The sequence below is a fragment of the Crocuta crocuta genome, unplaced genomic scaffold (assembly GCF_008692635.1).
Source record: "Crocuta crocuta isolate KB4526 unplaced genomic scaffold, BGI_CrCroc_1.0 scaffold31, whole genome shotgun sequence".
NCBI classification, from domain to species: Eukaryota; Metazoa; Chordata; class Mammalia; order Carnivora; family Hyaenidae; genus Crocuta; species Crocuta crocuta.
In genome coordinates, this window is record NW_027528362.1 from 1656802 (window position 1) to 1682257 (window position 25456).

Below are 25456 nucleotides of genomic sequence, written 5' to 3' on the forward strand. Positions count from 1 at the left end.
GTAGAACGTCTCTCACCTGACCCAGAAGGCAGGGGCCACGCCACAGAAGCTGCCCCATGTCACGTGCCTGCTCTGTGACGGAGTCCCGGGCCGTCTCCCTCACTCCCCACCTTCTTTCAGCCCCACGGCTGAGAAACGAGCATCTTCTCTCTCTCCCACGTGGGCCCGCACCGGAGCCGCCGGCCTCATCCTCGGGCCACGATTCCAGCTCTCGAGCCCACGCCTCAGTCTCCCATCTTTTCCCAGGCTCCTGTTGTGTTTCCCTCCTTCCACTCAGGAAAGAAAGGAGAGGCTGGGTGGGAGACAGGAGGAGCAGGCTCTCTCTTGCTCTCCTGGGTGCTTCACTCGGCCCCGCCTTCCAGTGCCGTGAGCAAGGCCAGGTTCCCAAAGGGTCGTCTGCCCCCGGAGCACACGGGTAATCAGCAGCCATCTGACTGCAAAGCCAAGACAGTTCAAAGCTGCCCCTGTTGCTCTGTGGTGCCCTTGCACCACCGAATCCCCCGAAGGGCTCCAGGGACTGGGTGCTTCATCTCCCAGCTGCCCCACCCCCACCCCCGCAGTGTGGGCCAGGGAAGCCACCACCTGCAAGGTCAGCAGTGACAGCCTCGTTATGATGTCTCGCCACCCCTAAGCCTCCACATGCCGTGGTCTCCTGGTGGCAGTGGACCCTCCTGGCCACGCCCTCCATCCGGGAGCCCTGAAACCCTCGGCCGCACCCTTGACCCTGCACTCTTCAGGGCATCTTGTGTCTCTCGTTCTTTTTCTATGTTCGCTTGCTCCTCTTCTTCCCACCGCCTCTAAGTAACTGGACAGACTGTCCTTGACTCTGTTCAAGGCTTTCTCATTTCTCTCCTGGATATAGACACATACAGATCTCCCTCTCTCTCTCTCTCTCTCTCCCCCCCCACCCCCCAACCTCAATGTCCCTATTTTCAGTGGGCTCCCACTTCCTGACATCCTTCCTCCTCGACAGAGCATCAGGGTCCACACAGGATCCAAATTTTGAAGTCCTCTTTGATCTTTTCCTTGCTTTCTTTATTCCCAAAGATTATCCATTTCTAGTGAGTTTACACCAGCCACACCTTCACATTGCTGCAATATAATTTTGGGCCTCGATTATCCCTTTTCTCTGGACCATTGCTATCATCAATAACCAGCGTTACCACCTGTGAGAACTTATCATTCTAATGCATCGTGGGTGATGCTACCAGAGAGAGTTCTTAGTACCAGAGAGAGTTCTTAGCTGGGGTCTTAGTTGGGTCCCTCCAGGGCCCCCCCAAATCTACCATACTAATGATCCTGATATTTTATACCTAAGTCGCTTGAGTCAGATTTATACAGCTTAACACCCTACAGCACCATTCTCAGTGAGAATAGCACCACTCTGTAAAGAAAGGAAACATTTCTTTGGAAATTTAAGGGAACATTTTTTCCCATTGTCCAAATGGCTAGGGAACCTCTCTGAATATGGGGCGCCTGGGTGGCTCACTTGGTTGAGCTTCCAATTTTGGCTTAGGTCATGAACTCGCAGTTTGTGGGTTCGAACCCCACCTTGGGCTCACTGCTGTCAGCACAGAGCCCGCTTCAGGTCCTCTGTCTCCCTCTGTCGGCCCCTCCCCCGCTTGCACTCTGCCCAAAATAAATAAATACTTAAAAAATATTTTTTAAAAATGTAATGGGAAAGAATAAAGGATTTTGACGTCTTGCAAGGTCTCTCTATGACTCTCTCACCGTGAAGAACCATCCTGTAGCTCATGACCTTTGAGTGCCCTGCTCAACCTTCCCACCCATAAAAATCCTGTTCATAGTGATCTTGGTCAAGATCTTAAGTGTGTTGTTTTGCACCAAGTGTTTTCTTAATTTATTTATTTTTTTATTTTTTAGACCATCGTAATATAACTGAGTTTTTAAAGAGGGTAACACCTGTGTATACTGAGGCAAGATTGTTCTTTCACTTGTTAGGAACCATAACAGGAATTTTTTTGACATTTTGAAAAGACACGTCACTTGTCATACCTCTATCTGTCTGCCTTTGCGCCTGTCACACTCAAAATAATGCTAGACGCATGCAGGCATGAGCATCTGACCGCCTCGTTCTATCTTCTAACATACACGTATGTACCTAAGCATTGAAATTTCAGAACACACATTATTCATTTTATTAAGAACTAGTTCCTTTGATATCTTCTGTTCCAGTATGGTAATATATTGCTTTTTACAACAGGTATGCTTGTTGGCTGCATTCTGGATTATTTTCGTTTGGTAATAATAAAAGTCACGTTATAAAACTTTAGTCGAAAAAAAGGGGGTCTTGGCATTTGTCAGTGTGCAGGCAGATGAAATAGCCAGCTGGCCTGTGATAGTGGAGGTAGAGAAAAGGAAAAAGGTCAGCTGAAAAGCAGTCCCGTCCACCAGGGGCGGTGGCCGGGGAAGGAAATAGAATGTTCTGGCAAAGACTTCTCTGGGAATTCAGGCGCTAGATTGCAGCCTGAAGCTCAGTAATCATTTTTTCTGACAGCAGCCACTGGGTCCTGGACATCCAGGAAACCGGTAAGTGCGGTCAGCCTTCAATGGTATCTAATACAATTGCTTTTATTCTAATAAGAGCGGCTCCTAACTGAATTATAAATGTTTAGATAGAAAACACAGACACAATGAAAAAAAAAACATAATTTGAATACAAATGTGTGTTGAATATATTATATCTGGCTGTAGTTTCAGGATTATATTTAGAAATTTCTCCTCTCCTAATTAAAGATGAGATTTCTTTCTCTGCCCATTCCTGGAAACTGCAATGAAAATGGACTGGAAATTTTCATGTGTTGAAACAAGACCTGGATGTTATGAATCTTTCACTTGTATTTTAAGATACAAGAGAAAAATTTTAGCTGGGAATTTCTCCTTTTATTACTGTTGTCCTGAGCACTGGCTCAGCAGACCAGCCCTTGTGACCTTGGGTGGCCAGTGTTTTGTTTTTCTCATTGAGATGTATTTAAAAGTGTGTTCAAAAGAACCAAGTACCATGTAAAATGGAGGCATCCTTGTTAGCCTTACTTCTTTCTCTGCTTAGAATGAATGTGTGTTTGGAATTAGAAGAGCGTCCATCGAAAGTTTGTCTCAGTAATTTCTGGGAAGTGTTTCACAGGATGTGCCAGCTTCATAGAAACGAACTTTCTCATTTCTGTTACTCAAACTTCATTTACTTTCCAGAAATTGATAACTTTTAGTGAGTGGAAGTTATTTAGTTATTTCCACCTGTCGTGTGTATGTGTGTGTGTGTGTGTGTGTGTGTATGTGTATGTGTGTGTCTGTGTGAATGTGTGTGTACACGCACACAGATGTAAAGCATATAAATGTTGTATCTAATGTTGATAATACTGGTAGAGAGGACTTCTATACTACACCTGTTTGGTTGCAGCACATATATTTATGGCCTTTGGTATTTTCAACTTCTTGATTCCAACCAGGAAACTCAGGCTCAGAGAGCTTAGGGGACATTACACAGCAGTTCAGGATAGAGGAGCCACTAGAACCCCATATAGAAAAACTGATTGTCCCTCCTAAGCCATGCAGCTGTCTCAAAATGCTGTTTCGCTTATGTTTTCAGTAAATTATGAAGAACTCCATTTACGGTTCTATAAGGAAATATCTTTTTAAAGACTGTCACCTCTGCTGCTCTCCCCCACCCCGACACCTTTTCTTCAAAAAGTCAACTAGGTCCTTTATTACTTTTGCGGTGAGGCCTCTCCAGATTCTGTATTTTTATTGGTGCATCGGGCTTCCTGTGGGCAGACCCCAGCGAGGGACTTCTTCTCAGTGGCTGTGATTATGGGGCAGGATTACACCCTCGCCTGGAGGTCAAGTGGCTCTCAGCCCAGCATGCCAGCCATCAACATCTCTAGATCCCTCTCCCGCCCAGGCGTCTCTGCATCTGATAGGTGCACGGGCTGCAGCCAGCCATCGATCAGGGGTGAAAGCACACTGAGAGCTATTTTCAATCAAGCTCCAGAAATAGGAGTAGGGATCCTCAGACATCAAGCCACTCGAAGGGAGAAGTCGTTCTTTAAAAATATATTCGGAGAATTTAAAAATTGAAAAGAGGAAACCCAGAGATTCTCAAAATGAGAAATTAGGAAACTCAAGGAGATGTGGTTTCTTTATTGTAATTAGATTTATGGAAAATAAAATTAAAGGCATCCCATAAATTACTTAATGGATAATGAGTCCTTGACTGTCTGACTCAGAAATCGGTTTGTTTTGCAAGGAGCCTTTGATCAGCCCGCTAGGAGGCTGGTGTCTGGCAGGCAGCTAAATGCCACAGCTGACCAAAAAGTGAGCGAGGGAGCCGTGTGCCACACAACTATTTTCCTTGAGGCAGTCGTACATTTTGATCAATCTCAGCCTCAAGATCCGACATGACTGATGTTTTTCCCTTCAAAAATGTACAAACTGGCTACAAAGCGTCAGCAGGGCGGGGACACCTGGGGTCTGAGGCCCAGGCTTGTCTGGGAGCAAAGAGAGGTGGCCTGGCTTGGAGGCCACACTTCCCAGACTGGCCTGCCGCATCGTTGAGCAGCTGTAAGGGGATGCAAGCCCTGGATTCTTTTATACAGTCAGAAGTCACAGCTTTCTGAAAAGCCAACACCTAGGAGGGTTTTAAGTATATTTTGAAAAATGAAGTGTCATGTAAGTAAAGCCCCTAAAAATAGCTTGAGATTATTTTGTAGAGTTGAACAGCAAGTCCTTGGGTGTTTTAGGAAATACTACAGCGTTTCTTTATCCTTGAACTTCAGTCTTGCTTTTCCTTTGAAGATGTGTCAAGTGGTGAGCCTCACATTCGTTATATCCGGGTGCTACCACCAGCCCTTCTAGAAAGAGCTCTCGCGGGAAGTGGCAAAGGGCCGAGCTGATGGTCACTGAGGGCCACCAGCCCTCTGAGTCAGTCCTCCCTCAGGCAAGGGCCCCAGTAACAAATCCCCACTCCCCCCGACCAAAGGCCTGCTTCATCCTGAACCAAACCTACAAGGATTTGAGTTCATTTATTCTTGTAATTCCCATGGAATGAAGTCTTGTCTAGAACAGATCTCTTAGGTGTTTTCTGTGTGGTTGTGTTTTGCTCTGATCTATCAGAAACACAACCACTGGAGGAAGTCCCCAGCCAGCCCTCCTGCAATTATTTCTGGGGGAATCAGTGACCCCGAGACCCTGTGATCAACTCAGGGCAGACATCTTTGTTTCCCCAGCACGCACGGAGAGGGGAGTATGCAACAAGAAATGCTTACTACAGCAGTTCCCAAACGTGAGCGCACTTCAGAGTCACCCCGAGAGCTTGTTCAAACACAGCTTGCCTGGGCCCCACCCCTGGATTCTCTGATTCAGTACCTCTGGGTGGGGCCTGAGAATCTGCATCCTAACAAGCTCTCAGAGGCCGTGCCATGGTGGCTCAGGTCTTATACTTTAAACATCGCTGGGCTGATGATGCTGAGTTTTGAAGGTCAAATAATTTATCCTGGGGGGCAGATCCTCGCTGTCATCCCCGGCCTTCTGGGCAGCAACAAGTTAAGTCCATGGCATCTGATGGAATTTTCCTCCAGGATAAAACTGAAATTCCCTATTCAGAGCCTTATTCCTTTAGGTTAGACTCTGGTCCACATTAAAATGCAAAAGTTCCTTGGAGGAGGATCAGGAGTTCGTTTGACAAACATTTGATGAGTGTATCCTTGACACCACGCACTGAACTGAGGTCTGAAGATTGGAAGATAATAGGCAGAGTCTGTTATATACACAGGGAGAAACCTTGAGGAGTGGGGAGCAGGCGGTTGCATAAGTCAATATGGAAGTTCTGGAGAATTAGGGAGTAGTAGTTAACAATCATCACCAGGCACTGTCAGAAAGCGGGTAGATAGAGGTCATCAGATGGGGTGAAAAGGGTTAACAGGGACTGCACTTCAGGGTACAGAGGCAGTGAGCGCTTGCCAGATCCATGCTCCCCCGAGCCTTCAAGGGCAAGGGCATCTCCTCCTCCATGAGGGGCTTAGAAAGCCAGGAGGGGGAGAGAATATGAGGCTGCCAAATGCCTGAGGAGGACAAGGAAAGGAATGCCAAGGAAGAAAGAAGGCCAGAGAAAGAACTGGGAACAATTACTTCTGAATTCTGCCTGGGTTCTGCACCAGAAGGAGCTAACTGGGCTGGCATTGATTGCGATGTTGGAAATAAAACTGAAGCACAAGTCAAAAAAAAAAAAAAAAGGGGAAAAATGGAAGCATAAGCAAAGCATTGGGAGAAACTTAAACAGAAAGAACTGGAAAATATTGTAAGCTTCCAGGTAACCCAGAAACGTCCTTGCATATAAGCAGGACGAAGGGCACTGTATATGGACCTTTCTGTGAAAGAGAAAAGGGTGCCCTCTCCACTCAGACACATTTTACTAGGGGCCCCTCTGGGCAGATGAACTAGGAAATGCCACCTCCCCATTCACCCAGAGCACTGGGGAATGACATCTGTCACTGTGTTTCCAGCAGGCCCTCAAACCAAGCAGGCTCCCGGGCAGTGCTTCCCGCATATTTGGGCTGTGTGCCACACCCAGGGGCAATGCCTGCCCTCAGAGTGTTTGATTCACTCCTGGGTTTAGTACCAACTGAAGGAAGAAAGCAAGCGTCAGGCCTTTGTACGAAGAGCACTCTGGGATTTGCACTTGGGGAAACTTCTCTGTGGGTTCCTTCTGGCTGCAAAGGAAATCAGTTTGAGAACTGAGGGATGCTCCGGATAAGAGGCCCAAGTACACAGTTCTGTCGATTCCTTTGATCTCTGAGGCACCGCCCTGTTCTCAGCATCTGTAGCTGGAGCAGATCCACACGAGGCATAAGTCTGGCCATTGACGTAGAATGACTGAAGAGAGAGAGGAAGCCTGAAAGTGGATTTATTCAGTAAATATGTATAGAGGAACTCCTCCTTTCATTGCCTTGCATTGGGACAGCACTTACCTTTTACTTTTACGAAGTATTCTTTGTTCCCTCTATAATCTGTCCTTTGTGACAGCAACCATGTCAGTAGGCAGGAGCTATTATCAACGTTTTACAGATAAAGAAACTAAATCTCGGAGAACTGGGCTTACCCAAGGTCACATGAAGGAACCTTGGCAAAATGAGGGCTAGAAGCTGGCTCTTAGGACAGGGTACTTTCCACCATTCGACAATGTTCTGTGTTGGCTGAGAGAAAAAAAATGCAAAAGCCCATGAGATATCGCCATCAGTAGAAATAAAACGTGAGCTACATATAGCTCTGAATTTTGGAGGGGCTAGAAAGAAGCAAATGAACTTAATTTTGATCGTAGTATTTACACCAACTAGTTAAAATGTTATCAACTCACCATGCGGTACATGTGAAACAATATTAATGAGGTATTTTCACATTCTTTTTTCATACGAAGTGTTTGAAATCAGTGTGTACTTTATACTTAGAGCACAACTCAGGAGCTGAACTCATTGGACATTCTTGATCTGTATTCAGATTTCATGGGATTTACAACTGAAAAGTGGATTTATATACACAGGTCAGTCCAAGCCCACTTGAAAGGTTTCCAATAACGAAGTTGAGGATCGACGTTTCAGTTAAGTTGACATTAATTAAGAATAAATAAAAATTTAAAATTTAGTTCCTCAGTGGCACTAGCTAAATTTCAAGTGCTCAGTAGGTACAGGTAGCTAGTGGCTCCCGTGTACGTAGATGAAGCCCTAACACAACACTTCCTCCCAAGGAATCTAGTCTGGTAGATCCAATATGTGCTTCGGTCTGTGTGCTAGTAGAGATTAGTCTTGTCCCATGATGGCCATGTCAAAAGTTGGTTTTCTCCATCCTTTTCCATCATTGGCCATCTCCTCTGGTGACCTTCCTTAACCTAATTCAAATCTGTGCTCTCTTCCTTGTTCCCACATCTGCCTGTTTATACTCATCCCAGAAGATGGAGGTTGTGACGAGCCAAGGGAGGCCGTGTCTTTGATAACATTAACTCTGTAACTTTCAGGATAGAAGCCAAGAGCAAGCAGGAAGGAAAAGGGGATTTGTGAGAGGATAGCAATATATTTAGGTACAATATAATGTGCCTTCTTTTCCTTCTGGAAAACCATTGACTTACACAGGACTCTGGCCAGCAGAAAGCGCGACTCCTCTGCGTTTAAAAGGCAGTACAGGGGCGCCTGGGTGGCTCAGTTGGTTGAGTATCTGACTTCAGCTTAGGTCACAATCTCACAGTTCATGAGTTCGAGCCCCACATTGGGCTCTGTGCTGCCAGCTCAGAGTCTGGAGCCTGCTTTGGATTCTGTGTCTCCCCTTCTCTCTATCCATCCCCAGCTTGTGCTCTGTCTCTGTCTCTGTCTCTCTCAAAAGTAAATAAACATTAAAAATTAATTTAAAAAAAAAAGCAAGTTCATCTCCTTCGAGTCTGACTCTGTAAATTCTGATTGGATTTTCATAGTAACTACAAATGGCAATCTGTTTCTCCCGGGAAAACAATTATTTCTTACCTGAAAATACAAGCAAAAGTCTACCCCGCTCATTAGATAGGGTTGAGAGCATTGTTTCTATGTGGTTTTTAGGAATACTTGAGTAATTATTCATTTGCCATTTATGCATAAATACACATTTGCCCATTTCTTTTTCTACTCGTGAATAGCCGTGGCCAAAGCCATGCCATCTTTAGGGACGAGCTTCTCCTGGATCTTTGTTGTCCTGTAATCCCATCAGACCCTGGTCCATAGGACTCGAGGACTCTATAAAATATTGTGCAAATATAAACGAGATGTGTCCAACCCATCATTTTAAACCTCATTATTAGCACCTCTGCTCCATTGAATACACAGGCAGGAATGTTCTCTGTTCCTTTGCTTCACTCATCCTTTGTTCTCCATGGGGGTTTGAAACAGGGATTGAGGTAATGAAGATGCAGGCCCGGGCTGGTTCGTGAAACCTGACCCAGAGTAAATTTGATTATTAAACTCATCATCTTAAACTGCCTCGTTAAGCAAGTTGACGTTAGCTGCTGGGAACACAATGCTTCCAAACAGACAAGCAGTAGCCTGCCTGTCCCCTCAAGTATTTTACAGTCGGAGTCAGGTGTGTGTCATGGCCCTCAAGGTAGCCAGTTTCCTTAAATGCACGTACAGTCACTACCCGTTCACACACTTCTACTAGCAAGTAAAAGAAGTACTGAGATGAGGCAGCATTTCCTATTGTCCCAAGAGATGTCCTGCTAAATAAGCATTCCATGACCGGATAAGCTTGGGAGACGCCATTGTTTCTCTCTCTCTATTGGAGACTCATTCAAGACCGAAACAAGCCCTATTTATTGCAAGGAAGCCTGCTCAGTTTGGTTTACCTGGAGTTAACTAAACTTAATCATCATGGGACCTACTTTCCTCAAGGGACATAGGTGAATCACTCAAAAGTTATTACTGTCTTGAACTTATTCGTACATGCTGATTTTAAATACTCTACTTCCAGTTTCCATTAAGTTCTTATTTAAAATTTTTTAGAAGGACGTCAAGGCTAGGCATGCGTCGAAAGTGGCTCGTAGCATTTACAATATATGAAAACAATCAGCTTCTAGTATTTAGTCCTTTATCCCTCCTGGACCCAATGATGATACATTTTTAATATTTTAACTACTTCATAATCCTTGAAAACATAAAAAGAAAGGACATATAATTTTAGAAATCTGAATTTACTAGTTATATTTTTGTTGTAGGTGTATGATTTAGCTCCAGAATTCCACAGAATGGAGATTGTGAGTCCGTTAAAAACTAAACTGAACTAAATCTAAAACTAGCTTGCCTTCATTCCTCTGGCAGTGAGCTAGTCATCAGTTAAATTGGTCAGTAAATGATTTTTGAGGAACTAATAGCCATGAACTAAGGCACTAGCGACACAGAAATGACAAATATAAATAGTCCTTACCATCTGAGTGCTTAACTGCAGAGAGGGGAATACTAACATTAAGCAACTAATAACCGTAGAGAGAAAGTATAAGAGACCTAAAAATAAACATTAGGAAGCTTCTCCCTAACCATTTCTAAGTTCAAATCTCTGTAAACGAGAAAGGATATAAAGAATAAGGAGCCCACCCTTCACCCAAAGTGACGGTACCCTTATTACACAAGAGAGACACATCCCAAGTAATTGTTTATAGCATTTCCAACAATAAAATCAATGGCCTAAATGTGAAATTAATCAGAAGCTACGGTTCTAATACACTGTTTTGGCGATAAAGCACATTAGATGGGATTGTTTCAGAATGCCTAATTATTGTGTCTGCCACACTCATGTGTTTGAGTCATTCCTAACTTCTGGACTGCTGCCTAGATCATTTCTGCAATACGGCTGCAGTTGTGTTCTCTCTCTCTGTCTCTCCCTCTAATGCATAACTTCCCTCACTAGCCTCAAACCTCAAAGCTCTGAACTGCACTTTTGCAAATTCTACACAAGAGCGAAAACAGTTTATCAAAGTGTTGATTCCATTGAGTTTGGGTGTAAGTTGATGTTTTCTTTGTGTTCCACAGGTTCATGATTTCAAAGTGCCTGTGGGAAGTCACTTTCGCTGGAAACTGCAGCCTGAGCTCTTGTGTTCAAATCGTTCTTCCGTCAAATGCGCGTTGCCCTGACCTTATGGTGGATGAAGATACCTCAGTTGTCTGACTTTGCCAATTGCTCGATTTCAGAATTTAGAAGGGTGGAAGGAAAGAGAAATCTCGCCAAGATCTGAACGTCTGGGTGGCTTATTGTCCAGCACCGTCAATAGCTGCGAGTGTCAGAACTGAATATCCTCCCTAGGAGTGCCATGATATTGAAGTCACTTTATTAAAAACAGTTGTGTCTGCAGATCGGTGAAGAGACTCGGACGTTTACGGCCAGAGATGACACTGAGTGTGCTTCTGCTGCGGCCCACTGTCTTCCAGTGGGGCATATTGATTGATGAGTGACTGCCTGCCGATAAATTCTCTCCTCACTGCTTCCTGGATTGGATCTCGCTGAGCAATTGATCCCTTACCTTCAGACTCACATGTGGGGTTTTTCACAACAGTAGTCTCGGAATCATTGGGACCTGGATTGATTTCATCATTTGACACAAACAAACAGAATCCCAGTCGCTCGAGCATCATGGCTTTGAACGTGGCCCCCGTCAGAGACACAAAATGGCTGACGTTGGAGGTCTGCAGGCAGTTCCAGAGGGGCACATGCTCGCGCTCTGATGAGGAGTGCAAATTTGCTCACCCCCCCAAGAGCTGCCAGGTGGAGAACGGAAGAGTCATTGCCTGCTTTGACTCCCTGAAGGTAAGAGGATGCGTTCCCTGTGTCACACTGATGGCACACGGGGACTCGCAAACGGAATGCTTTCCCTGATAAGTTTACAGGAGTTCAGCAGTCATTTTTAGGTTCTGTTTTCTTGTTTGTGATGACTGTTGGGAGAGCTTCACCCACATTTTTTCATATCAGGCATACATAAATTTTTTACAGATCCATGTTTAAATTAAAAATACATGATGGTGTATTTTGGGTCTGGCATGACATTCATGTACCCAAGAGTTTTAAATCAAAGTCTGGCTTGTGACAACTGAAGATAAATATTTTATTAACGTTTGATCTTCTGGGGGTTATATAAAGGTGAAGAAATTGAATGTGTCACTTTTATGTGCCAGTTACTCTGATTCGCCTCTCGAAGAATTTTCTACTCATGTGGCTTTTTTTCTTGACCAAGGGCTTCCTAAAATACTTCTTAATATGTTTTTCGTTCTTTTTGACGATTTGCCATGGCTAACAAAAATCGTTGCGTACACACTCAGTGTTCCTTGAGAACCCACTACGTGTTAGTTAACACCTAACATCACGGAAGAATTGAATGTGATTCAAGATGGTACCCTTGGGCTTGCTGTCTGGGAGGAAAATACACCTCGTCAGCAAATAACTATAATGCAAGACAGAAAGGGACATATGCCTTAAGGGAGAAATGGGCTTCTAGGCGGGTCCATAGAAGGGAGAGCTGGCTTCCAGCTGTTCCAAGAAATGTTCTAGAAGGTTGTCTCAACCTGAGTTGTACACTAAGTCAGGTGGATTTTTGCAGAAATTGGGGGAACTATAATGAATAATCTAACGGAAGGAAGTAGGTGTGACTTAGCCATAATTCTTTGAGGTTTATTTTGCCCTAAAATATGGATTATATGAATCCCAGATTGTCTAGGACAGTCCTGACATCATCATGGTATTGATTTCAATGGAAATAAGAGGTTAACATTTACATCTCTGCAAAACTTTGTATAAATAAGCATACCAAAGAGTTAAAAAAAAAAGTGGTCCATGCTCTTGGAAAATCTTAGTGCTGTGAGTTTACAAAATAGTGACCTTAGCTTATTCTTGGATATCGAAGGATTGGGTATGTTTTGAGGGAAAATTTCATCTTAAAGTGAAAAGTTATGTCTTATGCTAGTCCTTAGTCAAAATTGAAATATAAGACTTTGTATATTTACGTATACCTTAAAGGGAAAATTTGACTACACACTAAAAAGCAGAAGGATACTTTTGTAGCCCAAGAGAAGCCCTTTAAGGGTTAAAATTTGAAAAATTAGATATGCCATTTATTCCAACAATTTTCCCTATTTTATTTCTTTTTATCATGAAAAGCTGATTAGATTAGACTTTAAAAGTATGAATTATTTTGTCTACACAGAAATAAATTGATGGATAAATCACAGTTATGTAAAGTATAACAGTATAAGCGTATTTTTATAATAGTATTTATTTTGTTTTTAGTCAAACAAGTAACTTAAGTATGTGTTTGCTTCTATGGTTATCACCAATGGAATCATTCACTATAAAAAGCAGTGTATATTCAAAACTAGATCATAAGAACTTCAAGATATGGAAACAGGTCAGAGATGAGAAATTCATTTTCCAGGTCATCCTACTTCCTTTATTTTATTGATCTAGGCCTTCTCTGGTTAGATATTGACTAAGAAACCAACATCTTGGGAAATTTCTTTAAACTTTCAATTCTTTCAGCCAGTTAAGGAAATATGAGGGAGATATGTGCGGCATATTAAAGCTAAGTATTTCTTGAATAGCAAGACGACAGCAACATTCAGGTCCTTATAATTTATTACCTCAGTGTGGATTCTCTAGGACAATTGTTTGAGGATTCCAACCCATGGAAAGGGATCAAGAACAGTTTAGTTTAACGTAAAAACATGAACCAAGCCATGAAAATGTTGAGCTTTAAGGATCATTTTCAGAAGTATCTAGTCGAACTATTTTCAATGTTGAAACATAGTTACAGATTGTCTTAAGTTACCAGTTCCCTGTTAGAATTGTAAAATTTCAGATTATTTCATTTGAGTGTGGTGTTACTTATTTTTAAAGTTGTTAAACTGTAAGGAATGTGAAAAGAGCCCACAGCATAGGAGTAAGACAGGCCTGCGTCTATAAATACCTGCTCAGCCACTTCCCTGCCTTGGGTGGGTCACTTAATGACTTCTTAGCTTTGTCGCCTCATCAGTAAAATGAGGACATTCACCAGTGAAATTGGCTACAGTATGCACAGTGCCCGGCACCATGCTGGCATATTTGCCTTGCAAGGTAGATGTAAGAATTACAAGTTCTTACAATAAGGATGGGTAGATTATAAAGGCGCTCAGGGGCGTCTGGGTGGCTCAGTTGGTTAAGCTCCAGACTCTTGGTTTTGGCTCAAGTCATGATCTCAGGGTTTCGTGAGTTGGAACCCCACATCAGGCTCGGTGCGGACAGCGTAGAGGCTGCTTGGGACTCTCTGTCTCTTTTTCTCTCTGTCCTTCCCTCACTCTCATCTGTCTCTCTCTCTCTTTCTCTCTCTCTCTCAAAAAAAAAAGGCACTCAAAAGTGGTAGCTAGAAAGAAAAATTATGATGACAATAATAATTAAGCTATTTAATTTTAATTTCATTTAATATCTTAAATAAGACAGGGTCGCTCAGTGGAACCAGCCTACAATGAACAGAAATGCAAGGGCTTCGATGTCAGGCCAAGGCCTGAATGAATTCTGGCTGGTTAGAAGCGAGCTATGTCCTTTGAGACAAATTATTTTGCTTCCTTGACTTCACTGTCCTCTTATTTAATATTCAGATAATAATTCCGACTTCATAAGGTTACTGCAAAGACTAACTGGCCTGAGATATGCCAGGTGCTAGCACAGGGTTGGGCATAGTAAAGACAGCGGGTGTTATTCTCCCTTCATAATGAAGTATCACAGCACAGACATTGATTCTGATGACTGGCTTTCTAGGCGGATGTGTCCAACTCATAAAGCACCCAACTCTTAATGTGTCCAAACTCTTAAGAATCTACTATGTGAGTGATAATAGTTCGGTGATGCAAATTAGTCATGACACTAAAGCAAATCAAGTTTGAGGTAGACATTATTTTGGGGTTTAGTATTTCTTACAAGGTATTTCTTGAGCTTTGTGGGATATTTTTATTCATAGAGAGAGGTAAGAGGAATCTGTGTAGGCATATCAGTGTAGAGACCCGTCGACTGTAAGCCAGAGATGTTCCTTTTTGTTTTTTAGTTTTTGTTATGAACTCTTTGCATACATGAGGAAACATCCATAAATACATACCAGATACATTGGTGGGTGGTTAAAAAGGAGATTTGCGGAGCTCTTTGGAAAGAGAGCTCTACAGCTATAAATGCTTTTTTAGAAATGTTTCAGAAAATGGAGCACAGTTCTTACAATGACAATTGTACTGTATGCACAACTGTTACCTTGTTGCATTTTAAACGAAACCACTGGGAAGACAAGGCATTTGTGACATTTTTTAAACAGTGGAGTTGCTTAAATTTTTCTGGAAGGCCTGGAACATGGTGTTCACAAGATAGGTTAACTTGACAAAATGCAAATTGCTTCCTGAGCAGCTAACCTCCTGGCAGCCTTGACCACATTAACCCCATCTCTGCTCCTTTATAATCCATAAAACAGTCTCCCTCACAGTTGAGATGTTTAGATTGTTCTTTTCAGGGTCTTTCCCCTGTAACCAATAGAAACTAATCTGGATTGTTTTGCAGACGGAAACATCCGGAAGGGAATAAATGAATTAGCTTTAATGCTTACTGGGACTCAGAGTTTTGGCGTTTACCACTTTCATCAAGTATTTAATGTATTTGCGAAAACATTTTAATTCACACTGAACTTAAAGAAGGGAATCTTTTTTTTTAAATCACGTTGCTAATTTTGGCAAAAGAGAAACAAAAAGCATTCCTAGAGTGTTTGGGGAGATTGTTTTGGTTTTACATAATAAAGAGTTCAAAGACCCTGTGATTTCTTTAACACCCGAATGAGATGATGTCACTCTTCCTTTGGGAGCCTTCCAGTGGCATCCGATCTCACCTGGGTAAAGACCAGTCCTTACAAAACTGTTCAGGACCTAAGAGATCTGACTCTCAGCGTCAGGCCCCAGACTTCTGTCTTACCACTGTCCCTCATCCAGTCCCCTGCAGCCACCCCGCCTCTATCCTGTCCCCTGGCTGTACCAAGTAGGCTTCCTCCTTAGGGTGTTTACACTTGCTCTTTGCTCTGCCTAGAATATTCCTGCCTCAGTTGTAGGAGCAGCTTATCCCTCATTCCCTTCTGGATTCTGATCAAAACTGCCAATAGTGAAACCTTTCTGCCAACCTTATTTCAAACAGTATTTTCCCCGTGGCTGTGGTCCATTTCCTTACCCTCTTGCTTTCCTCTTCTCCCTAACACCGTCTTCTGGTAAACCGTACCCATACTTGGTTTGGATGCATTATCTGTCTCCCTCCCTTCTGCTAGAATGTAAGATAAATGTAGATGGAGATTGTATCTTTTCTTTCTTTTTTTTAATGTTTATTTATTTTTGAGAGAGAGGGAGAGAGAAGGAGGGAGAGAGAGAATGAGTGGGGAAGGGGCAGAGAGGGAGGGAGACACAGAATCCGAAGCCGGCTCCAGGCTCTGAGCTGTCAGCACAGAGCTCAAACATGGTCTATGTGACCGGCACCCCCCTGGACTTGTGCAGTGCGCAGACTGTACAGCCATGTGGTATGGCCCTGTTCTCAGTATTCCAATAGATTTAAAAATCAGAGAGCTCTGCAGAATTTAGAGACACCGGTATGCCTCTGGAAGTATAATAACAGCATTGGAAAATTGACACGTAAATCACTTCACTTTCTCTGAACTGATGCAGAAACTACTTTCTAATACTCTCCCATTCTTTCAAAGTTTCAAAATGTATAAAAATAGATCCTACTCATTTATGGGATACTGGCTATAAGTTGGCTGATGACAAATAAAATTTTAGTTTCCTTATGTATGGGTGAAAATTTTAAAATTGAAAATGGTAGTAGATATGTGATCATTTGGGACAGTTCTGAAAAACATTACTAAAAAAATGTATGTCCTCGGCCTTGGACTTAACTTCATGTTCTTGAATTGCTTTCAAATAGAAAATGATTCTTTGCAGAAATTGCTTGAGTGTTTTTTTAAGTTACATGTTCAATTCTGGCCTGATCTGAAGATATAATCTTGGACAATTATTTTTGTTATCTGTAGAAATCTCTGTAGTCACATGGAGGCTACTATCTGCCAGGTATTTTTTATGCATTATCAGTTCCTTCCAACAACTCTGTAAGGTAAATATTCAGTCAACCATTATAGCTGCAGGATACAGGTTGAAAACAACAAGTAACTTACAAATGATGGGGACCTGATCCAAGGTAAGTGTGACTTCAAAGCTGGCCTCATCCCTTCCCTCCTCCATAATTCCTCTTACAGAATAAATCGTTGGTCTATGAATTCTAAAACTCCTAATATCTTAATAAGATCCATGCTTCACAAATTTAGCATACTGAAGCATAAAAACATTCCAAAATAATTGCCCCCAGGAATAAACTGATGTAGGTACTGAAAAGTTAAATATTTGCAAAGGAGAGACAGTGAGGTACATGAATTTCTTTTTGTCTGTATTTGTATACAGATATTATATCATCACTTGCTAGGTCTCAGTAGCAAAAATGGTTTTGGTCCAAGGTGCTAGTGTGTGTGTGTGTGTGTGTGTGCGCGTGCGTGCCCCCGACACGTAGGATTTCAGATGTCATGATAAAGTGAAGGACATGTTCTACTTTAATGGCGCCCGGATCCCCCAGTTCTGTTCCTTGTGTAAGAGGTCCATTTGTCCATCATCTGTCTTCCGCCCTCCGGGGCACATCAACCACTTGCCCCTTCGTGACGTCGTGAAGACTTCCATATAACAGTTCACTCTTCTAAGTATGTGTCCCCATACAAGCCCGTAATCTTCCCAATGACAGGATTATGGCTTACTCATCTCTGTGTCCAAGCACGTAGCGTGGCTCTGGCGTGTAGCAGAAGTGCAACAATAACCATTCCAAGGCTGCATAAACTAACGAAGGAATCCCCACAACTTTTTAGAAAGGACTTACTGATGGTCACCAGCGAACCTCAGACACCAAACTTCTCTGCATGGCTGTTCACCATTTCTTTAATTTCTCTGGTTCGTTCTGCAAGCCTCGCCAGGCCCTCCTTGGAATTCTCTCCCGTTCTTTCCCCCCATGGTCCACGCCTACTTCTTCTACCACTGCAACCTTCCTTCCCATTTCACCTCTAATGCCACCTCTTCCTGTCCTTGCTCCTCAGTGTGGATACTCGCCAAGACTCCCCATTGGTCTTTCCTAAATCAGGTCGGTGACCAGTTCTGAAAGGGTATCTGTACTCAGCATTCAATTCCCACCTCTGTGCCGACCCGTCCTAATTCTGGGTGTGTGCCCTTTCCTGGCCAACTCTGTGCCCAAAATGCCCACCAAACACCCTGTATGTATGGTCCATACCCACCTGTATTTGAATATTCCTAGATCCAAAATCTTCATCCACCCCGAGTCATCTCCCCACTTCATCCGTGTGCCTTGTTCCGCAGGCACAAAACTGTAGCTTGATACCGACCACCATGCTGAGGATCCTTAGTCTTTCTTTTTCTTTCCTGTCCTGGTTGAAGGGAAATATATAATCTTTAAGAATTAATAAATTATTAAAACTGTGAAATGTTTACCCAGATACAGACTAGTGCAGCAAATCTTAAGATCTCAAGGGCTTCATGTTGGCCTCTAAAAACTATCTATGGACTGCAAGTTAAGAAACTTATCTACATAGAAGGCTGACACATTAAAGTGGCCACAAGAAGACCAGAAGGTCATTAAAGATATGTTTTGGCTGTTTAACCTGCCTAGGGTCACAATTAGCACCAGATTCCTCCTGATACTCAAGATATTTCTTGCTCAGAAAGAATATACTTGTAGCTTCCGGGACAAGGGGCGGGGGGGGGCAGAGGAGGACAGTGCAGGCAGAATCAGTTTCAGTGCCTTTAGTGAGCAAAGGAATGAGGATTCTTAATGTGGCATCTGCGTAAATGTCCTACTCAGGGAGAGCACAGATGTGGCATTTGTGAGTGATGCCACCTTCGTAGGGACACGGTTTCTACCCTCAAGACACCTATATTCTAACCCAGTCTAAAATCCAGAGTTAGACAAAATAATCTCTATATTAGTTTCCTATGGCTGTCATAACAAATTACCAAAGACCGGGCAGCTTCAAACAGCAGAAATGTATTGTCTCCCAGTTCTGGGGGCTGCAAGTTCCAGCCAGTGTTGGTAGGACCACGCTCCCGTGGAAGCTTCTGTGGGAGAATGCTTTCTTGCCTCTTTTTCTTTTTTTTTTTTTAATGTTTTACTTATTTCTGAGAGACAGAGAGAGAGACAGCATGAGCAGGGGAGGGTCAGAGAGAGAGGGAGATACAGAATCTCAAGCAGCCTCCAGACTCTGAGCTGGCAGTCAGCACAGAGCCCAGTGTGGGGCTGGAACCCACGAACCGCGAGATCATGACCTGAGCCGAAGTCGGACGCTTAACCGACTGAGCCACCCAGGCGCCCCGTTTCCTTGCCTCTTTTCGTTTCAGCTTCAGATGTCTGTCTTCCTATGTGTCTTCGCATGTTCTTCCCTTTGAGTCTGTGTCTAAACTCCCCCTGCTTACAAGGACGCAAGCTACATTAGGTTAGGAGCCCACCTTTTCTGGTGTGACCTCATCTTAACTAGTGATATCTGCAATGACCCTACTTCCAAGTTAAGTCATAGTCTGGAGGACAGAGGTTGAGTTTTCCATTCATCTGTTGGGTGGAGCGGGACACAGATCAACCATACGCATAATATCTAAACCTAGAAAATGTCGGAAACCAAACACTGTAGTCCAATTCATGAGCCCAGACTGCTTTCAAAATCTGCTTCTACACACTGCCCTGAAGAGCCACTAACCATCATCGGAGTTGGAAAGAGAGATGAGTCTTGAAAAACCCCAGTTTTTGCTACTGAGTAGAAGAAGGAAAAATGATAAGCTGACATTCTGGGATTACAGTAATCTGTGTTTAAAACATGTAAAAATAGATTAAAATAATTCACAGAGAAAAATGGCAAAACTTATTTTCTCCAAAAGCCAAATGGAGTAAAATATCACTTTTAACCTTAATTACATTCTTGACTAATGACATTTGTTTATTATTCACTTCACCTTTGGCGGGGAAGCTAACTTTTGTGAGTCTCTGTAGCAGTTTCCTATGAAGCTGTTTCTCACCAAAGCTTAAGGAGAAAGAAACATTTATCATGATTTATTTAATTTTTTTTTTTTTTTGGCCAGCACCTTCCTTCTTTCATTCAAACGTTTGCTTTTATTTTAGAATTTGTTTTTCTTGGTTTTATTTGTTTGTTTGTTTGTTTAGAGAGCGAGCACAGGGAAGGGACAGAGGAGGAGGGAGACAGAGAATCATAAGCAGTGCCTCTGCTGTCAGCGCAGAGCCCAGCCCGGGGCTCAAACTCACGAACCCCAAGATCATGACCGGAGCCAAAATCAAGAGTCTGACGCTTAACTGACTGAGTCCCCCAGGCACCTTGGAATGTTTGTAATCCAATGGCAAACTAGGAAGCAAAGATTGAAAAGCCCTGGCCTGGGAGTCTGTATCTGAGCCCTGGCTTTGCTGAATATAATCTTATTCCATTTCACCTCTCTGAGGGGACTCCAGGTGCCTCGTGGATAAATATTCATTCATTTGTCTGCTCATTCATTCATTCATTCCCTCTTTCACTGAATGAGAGGTGCAAACCACAGTCCCCAGGACTTAGCAAGAAATGTGAGTGAGGCGCTCAGCACTCCCCATTGAGGGAACACAGGGAGCATTACAGACTGCAGGAAAGTCACTGAAAAGCCTATGTCCCCTGACCATGGTGGCCCCCGCTCAGCCACAAACAGCTGTTGCCTGCTTTCTGAGACTCCTGGGGATTTTTTTCAAGAAGAATCAGAGGTACCTATTTTGGTGTGAAGTTTCCCAATCTCTAAACTTTGGCAACCAATTAAAATATTTTTAAACCCTGAAGTTTAAGCAAAACACATCTACAGGCTGAATTCCATCTGTAGACTGCTGCATTCAACCTTGTTCAAAACTAATTAAAAGAGGGGCGCCTGGGTGGCTCAGTTAAGCGTCTGACTTCAGCTCAGGTCATGGTCTCGCGGTTCATGAGTTCGAGCCCTGGGCCGGACTCTGTGCTGACAGCTCGGAGTCTGGAGCCTGCTTCAGATTCTGTGTCTCCCTCTCTCTGCCCCTCCCCTTTTAAAATAAATAAAAATTAAGAGAAATTGATGGTGGGGCAGGTGCTGCTGACCACTGGGGTTGGAACAGCGTACAGCCCCTCCTCCCATCAGCGGAGATCACAGAGGGCAGAGCAAATTTATAAACTGCTCTGAATCATCCTTGAAGGACCTTATGTGCATCGTGTCGGTGACTCACTCTCTGGGTTCCCCTTACCTCACTGGCCACTCCTGCTCAGTCTGCCTTCCTGAATCCTCCTCCTGACACTCGCATCATTCCAGACTTTGAACGTCTCTACGTTTCCTCACACCCACAGTCACCCCCTTACCCTTATAACTCACCAAGTGTGATCTTGCCTCACAACCTTTGTGCTTTCTGACCCATATTCCAGAGAACTGGACTGCCCTGGATGACGTCATCCAAGCCAATGGCTGTAGACATCTTTTCGTATGCTGAATGTTTCTAAATTTCTCTCTCTGGCCCTGATTTCTCCCCTAAGCTCTAGACTCATGTATTCAGTTGCCCACCTGACATTTTTACCTGGATGTTTAAGTGACATCTCACATTTAATGGGACTGCTAGTAAGTTTTTGGTTTCCCCTATAACCTCCTGTTCCCTCGTCCCTGTTCTCAGTAGATGGTGCTGTGTATTCGCTTGATCAAGGAAAATATCTTAAAACCCAGCTTCAATCTCCTCTTGCCGTTACCACCATATCCTGTCCATCAGGAAGCTCACCTTTCTCCATTTCTGAAGACATCCTAAATCCAAGCACTTTCTAGCCCTTCTGTCATGACCACCCTGGCCCAAGCCACCACGTGTCTCCTATGGACTGTTGTAACGGCCTACGGCAGCTCATGCTCATGCAGCTCCCTCCTTGAGCAGAGTGACCTGAAAGCCATGTCATGTCACTCTTGCTCAAAACCTTCCAGTGGCTGCCCACGTCACTTATGGAATCACAGCCCGTAAGGCCCCCGGTGCTCTGGCTCCCTGCTGCACTTCTGGCCCTGTACGTTAATGACGCTGCCCCTCATTACTATGTTCCTGTGGCCTGTTTGTTCCTCAGGGCCCCTGCGCCCGCTCTTCTCTCTACTTGGAACGTTCTTCCCCTGTGTAGCTGCAAACCTCAGTTCTCCACTTTCATCTGGACTTTGCTTACATTGCCCACATCTATCCACAAAAGCAACCTCAGAAATTATCCTTAAGGGATGTAATCTGCCTCTTTGTCTCCTCCATGTCTGCCTGTACCACGAGAAGGTGAGGCTGTAAAGGCAAGGATCTCATTGCTCTGTCCCCGCACCCAGCACATGGGGGGTGCTCAATCATATTTGCAAATGCACAAATGTGTCCTTAATTCGTACACTTTCAAATGGCACTGTTCCAACAAAATTCAAATCACTCTTCTGGCTACCCACTGCTTAATTTTTTTTCTGCCAACCCACAGACAGATAAAACCTCAAAGTTAAAGGTTCTGTACAAATAAGCTCTTTGCTTTACAACCCAAAAGGTGTTTCTGGGTCATGCTCATGTTTCTGGAATGACAGATCACGTGGAGATTTGCCCACAGGTGTCAGCGAAGAGGTATTAGAATTCATGGAGTGGCTCGTTGGACCACCGTGGGCAATTCCACACATCCCAAAAGCCTGGCTATAGACTTAGGCTGGTATTGGACGATATTTTCACTAGCCTGCTCTAAAATAAGGACACCAAAATACTTTATTTTTAGTTTTGTTTCATTTTTATTGTGGTAAGAACACATAACATGAGCTCACCCTTTTAACTTATTTTTAAAGGCACACGCCGTACTGCAATACTCTAGGAGGTATCCATCTTGAACAACCGAAACTGTACAAAATGAAGGTGAATTCTTCCAATTCAAAGGTTCTTTTTTTTTTTCAGAGATTGTACCTTCTTTTAAAAATTTCTTTAATATTTATTTATTTTTGAGAGAGACAGACAGACAGAAAAAGCAGGGGAGAGGCAGAGAGAGAGGAAGACACAGAATCGGAAATAGGCTCCAGGCTCTGGGCTGTCAGCACAGAGCCTGATGCAGGGCTCGAACCCATGAGCTGTGAGATCATGACCTGAACTGAAGTTGGGGGCTTACTTGACTGAGCCACCAAGGCGCCCCTGTACCTTCTTTTTTTAAATTTATTCATTATCATAATATTCCTTTTGTTTCTAAAAGAGGCTTTCTTAGCAGACAAGTTTTGTTCTTTTTCCCCTTAATGGCCTTACTCAGCTAAAGAAAATATGGACAATTCTATGGCAGTTTCCCATTCTTCTTGGGAAATATTACTACACCATAAAATTCAAAGGTAGGGACCCACCTGCTCATAGTATCTGGCCTGAAATCCCCACCTCACTCGTTTGGATCCTACACACAGGAAAGGCTTTCTCATCAGAAAGTCACTGGTAAATCCACGTTCCCTGAGAGAAACCTAGAAGTTCCTCAAGCCTTTTCCTCTTAGCAAATGAGAACGACTTGATCCATCGAATAAGTGGATTTTCACTGGCAGAACTGGGGGGTGAGGGAGAAATGAGCCTGAGCGGAGACTGAGACCTAGAACAGACCTAGAACATCAGCAAATGGGAATGGGTCCGGCAAAGCCAAGGGCCGCAGTGCTGGGGTCTAAACCGCAGAGGGGACTCACCTCGGAGGCTGTGGAGACCCTCTTCTGGCAGAGCGTCCCCAGTGACAGGCTGCAGCTGTTTTGCAATTTCCTCATGAATTGACCTGCTAATACTAAGTAGCATATTCTTTCCACTTGGTTTGGTTCAATTTCCTCTGGCTCGAAGATTATAGTCTAGTTTCTATTACTCTTTCTCAGCACTGTCAAGACCAAGAAGGATAAAACCAATAGAGGACAAATCCGCCCTCAGAGCACCCACTTTGGGATTCAGGAAGTGAGAGGATGTTGACATGTTTATTTGTGATCAGCCTTACCTGGCCATCCTGCCTGACCAACCAGCATTAGGGACATATGTCTGATGAGACCATTTTCTTATGACTGAGGTCGTGTGTCCCCAGTGAACGCTAGCCCCTTAGAAAATGAGAGAATGCGAGGAGGAAGGGAGAATGACTCAGAGGTTTTAACCCACTTCAGGCAAACCCAAATGATTGGTTTCAACTTTAGGCATGTTTATATTTCACTCAGTTTACTGTCATCTTATTTAAGTGACATTTGTGTTCTTAAAAAAATTATCGCTTTTTGTTTTCAACTGAGTAAGTGCTGTGGACACCAGAGTACATTACTGAGCCATTGTAATATGAAAATGTGTGTCTTGAAAAGGAGAATACAGTACATACAGGCTTTTTAAACAAACGCGTCTGGCTGGGGTGCCTGGGTGGCTCAGTGAGTTAAGCATCTTGTTCTTGATGTCGGCTCATGTCACGGTCTCACAGTTTGTGAGATCGAGCCCCTTGTCAGGCTCTGTGCTGACAACGCAGAGCCTGGCTGGGATTCTCTCTCCCTCTCTCTGCCACTCCCCCATTCGTGTGTGTGTGTGTGCGTGTGTGTGTGTGCATGTGTGTGTGTGTGCGTGTGTGTGTGTCTCAAAATAAATTAAAAATATTAGGAAAAAACTTAAAATTACACATCTAGTCCACATCTCAAATCTCATTCAGAAGATCGTTTCAAGGGCTCCCAGCCCTTAGTCAAATCATGAATAATGACACCAAAGATATTATTTCCACACCTGCCATGAAATGAAACCCTGACCCAGATGCTCAGGATATAAAATTAATCATCAGCAGCCTCATTTGCGAAATTTAATTCATATCCCTTCCCTTCTGCTCCCGTCAGGCACTTGGTTGTTAATGGGAACTATGATCGCGGGAAAATATTGGGATAGCAGAATTCTTAATGAAGAATTCTAGTAGATCCAGATGTTCTGAGTGGTATATAAAGCCTCAGAGAAAGATGTTTCATTTCCTAGAGAATTTCAATGTCTTTGCTCATTTACTTATTCTACAGCCATTGGGCCACCACTAAGTGCTGACCGCCATGTTTGATGCCTAAACAAGACACAGACACCTTGTACCTGTGGAATTCACAGCCAAGTGAAGGAAACAAGAGGAAAGTAAACTAATCAAATAATCACAGCTTATCAAGACCGCTCTTCACTGAGGAAATAGTGAGCGCCCACAGAGTGCCAGGCACCGGGCTCGGCACTGGCAATACCACTTGTTTCAAAAGCAGCCCGATTTCTCAACCTCGTGTGGCTTTTGTTCTCATGAGAGTAGGCAGAAAACAAATGGCTAGAAATAGCGCAACCCCCCATCCTGAAAATTTTAGTTATTTTCAAGTTGTGAGAAATGCTAACTAGGAAATAAACTTGGATAGAGACCAAGGTGATCGGGGAAGACTGTAAACAGAAAAGGTGGCCTGGGGTGCTCTCTCCAAAGAGTTGCTTTCTGAGCAGATCTGAAGGACAAGGAGGAGGCAGCCAGATGGAGAGGGAAGATCTTCCCCAGGCATGGGGGGGAAGGGAGCTCTAAAGCCTTGGGATAAAAGTACTTCCCTCTTTCTGGAAATGAGGCAGGGCCACTACAGCAGGATACTTCGGTCAGAGGGACAGGCGCCTGGGACAGTGAATGAGAGAGAGACCATGTAGGAGTCTGAGGTTTATGCTCAGTACTAAGATTTCCATAAGAGCTGACACGTTCCCGTTTGCTTGGTGAGAAGGCCACTCTGCCTGGAGAAAGAACCGCATGAGGAGACCAGGCCACGGCATCGTTGCACAGCCTTTCCAGCATCCAGAGTGAATCAATTCTGAAGTC

At 43.6% G+C, this 25456-nt stretch overlaps 1 protein-coding gene across 3 annotated transcripts in view; it reads left to right on the top strand.

Moving 5' to 3' along the window:
• MBNL2 (muscleblind like splicing regulator 2) overlaps positions 1 to 25456 on the top strand; it is a 162849-nt gene that overhangs the window by 39022 nt on the left and 98371 nt on the right. For all 3 annotated transcript variants that reach the window (XM_077753869.1, XM_077753868.1, XM_077753867.1), the window contains one exon: positions 10554 to 11325. In XM_077753869.1, coding sequence (XP_077609995.1) covers positions 11152 to 11325 — 174 coding nt within the window. In that variant the 5' untranslated portion in view covers positions 10554 to 11151. The remainder of the gene's footprint in view (positions 1 to 10553; positions 11326 to 25456) is intronic.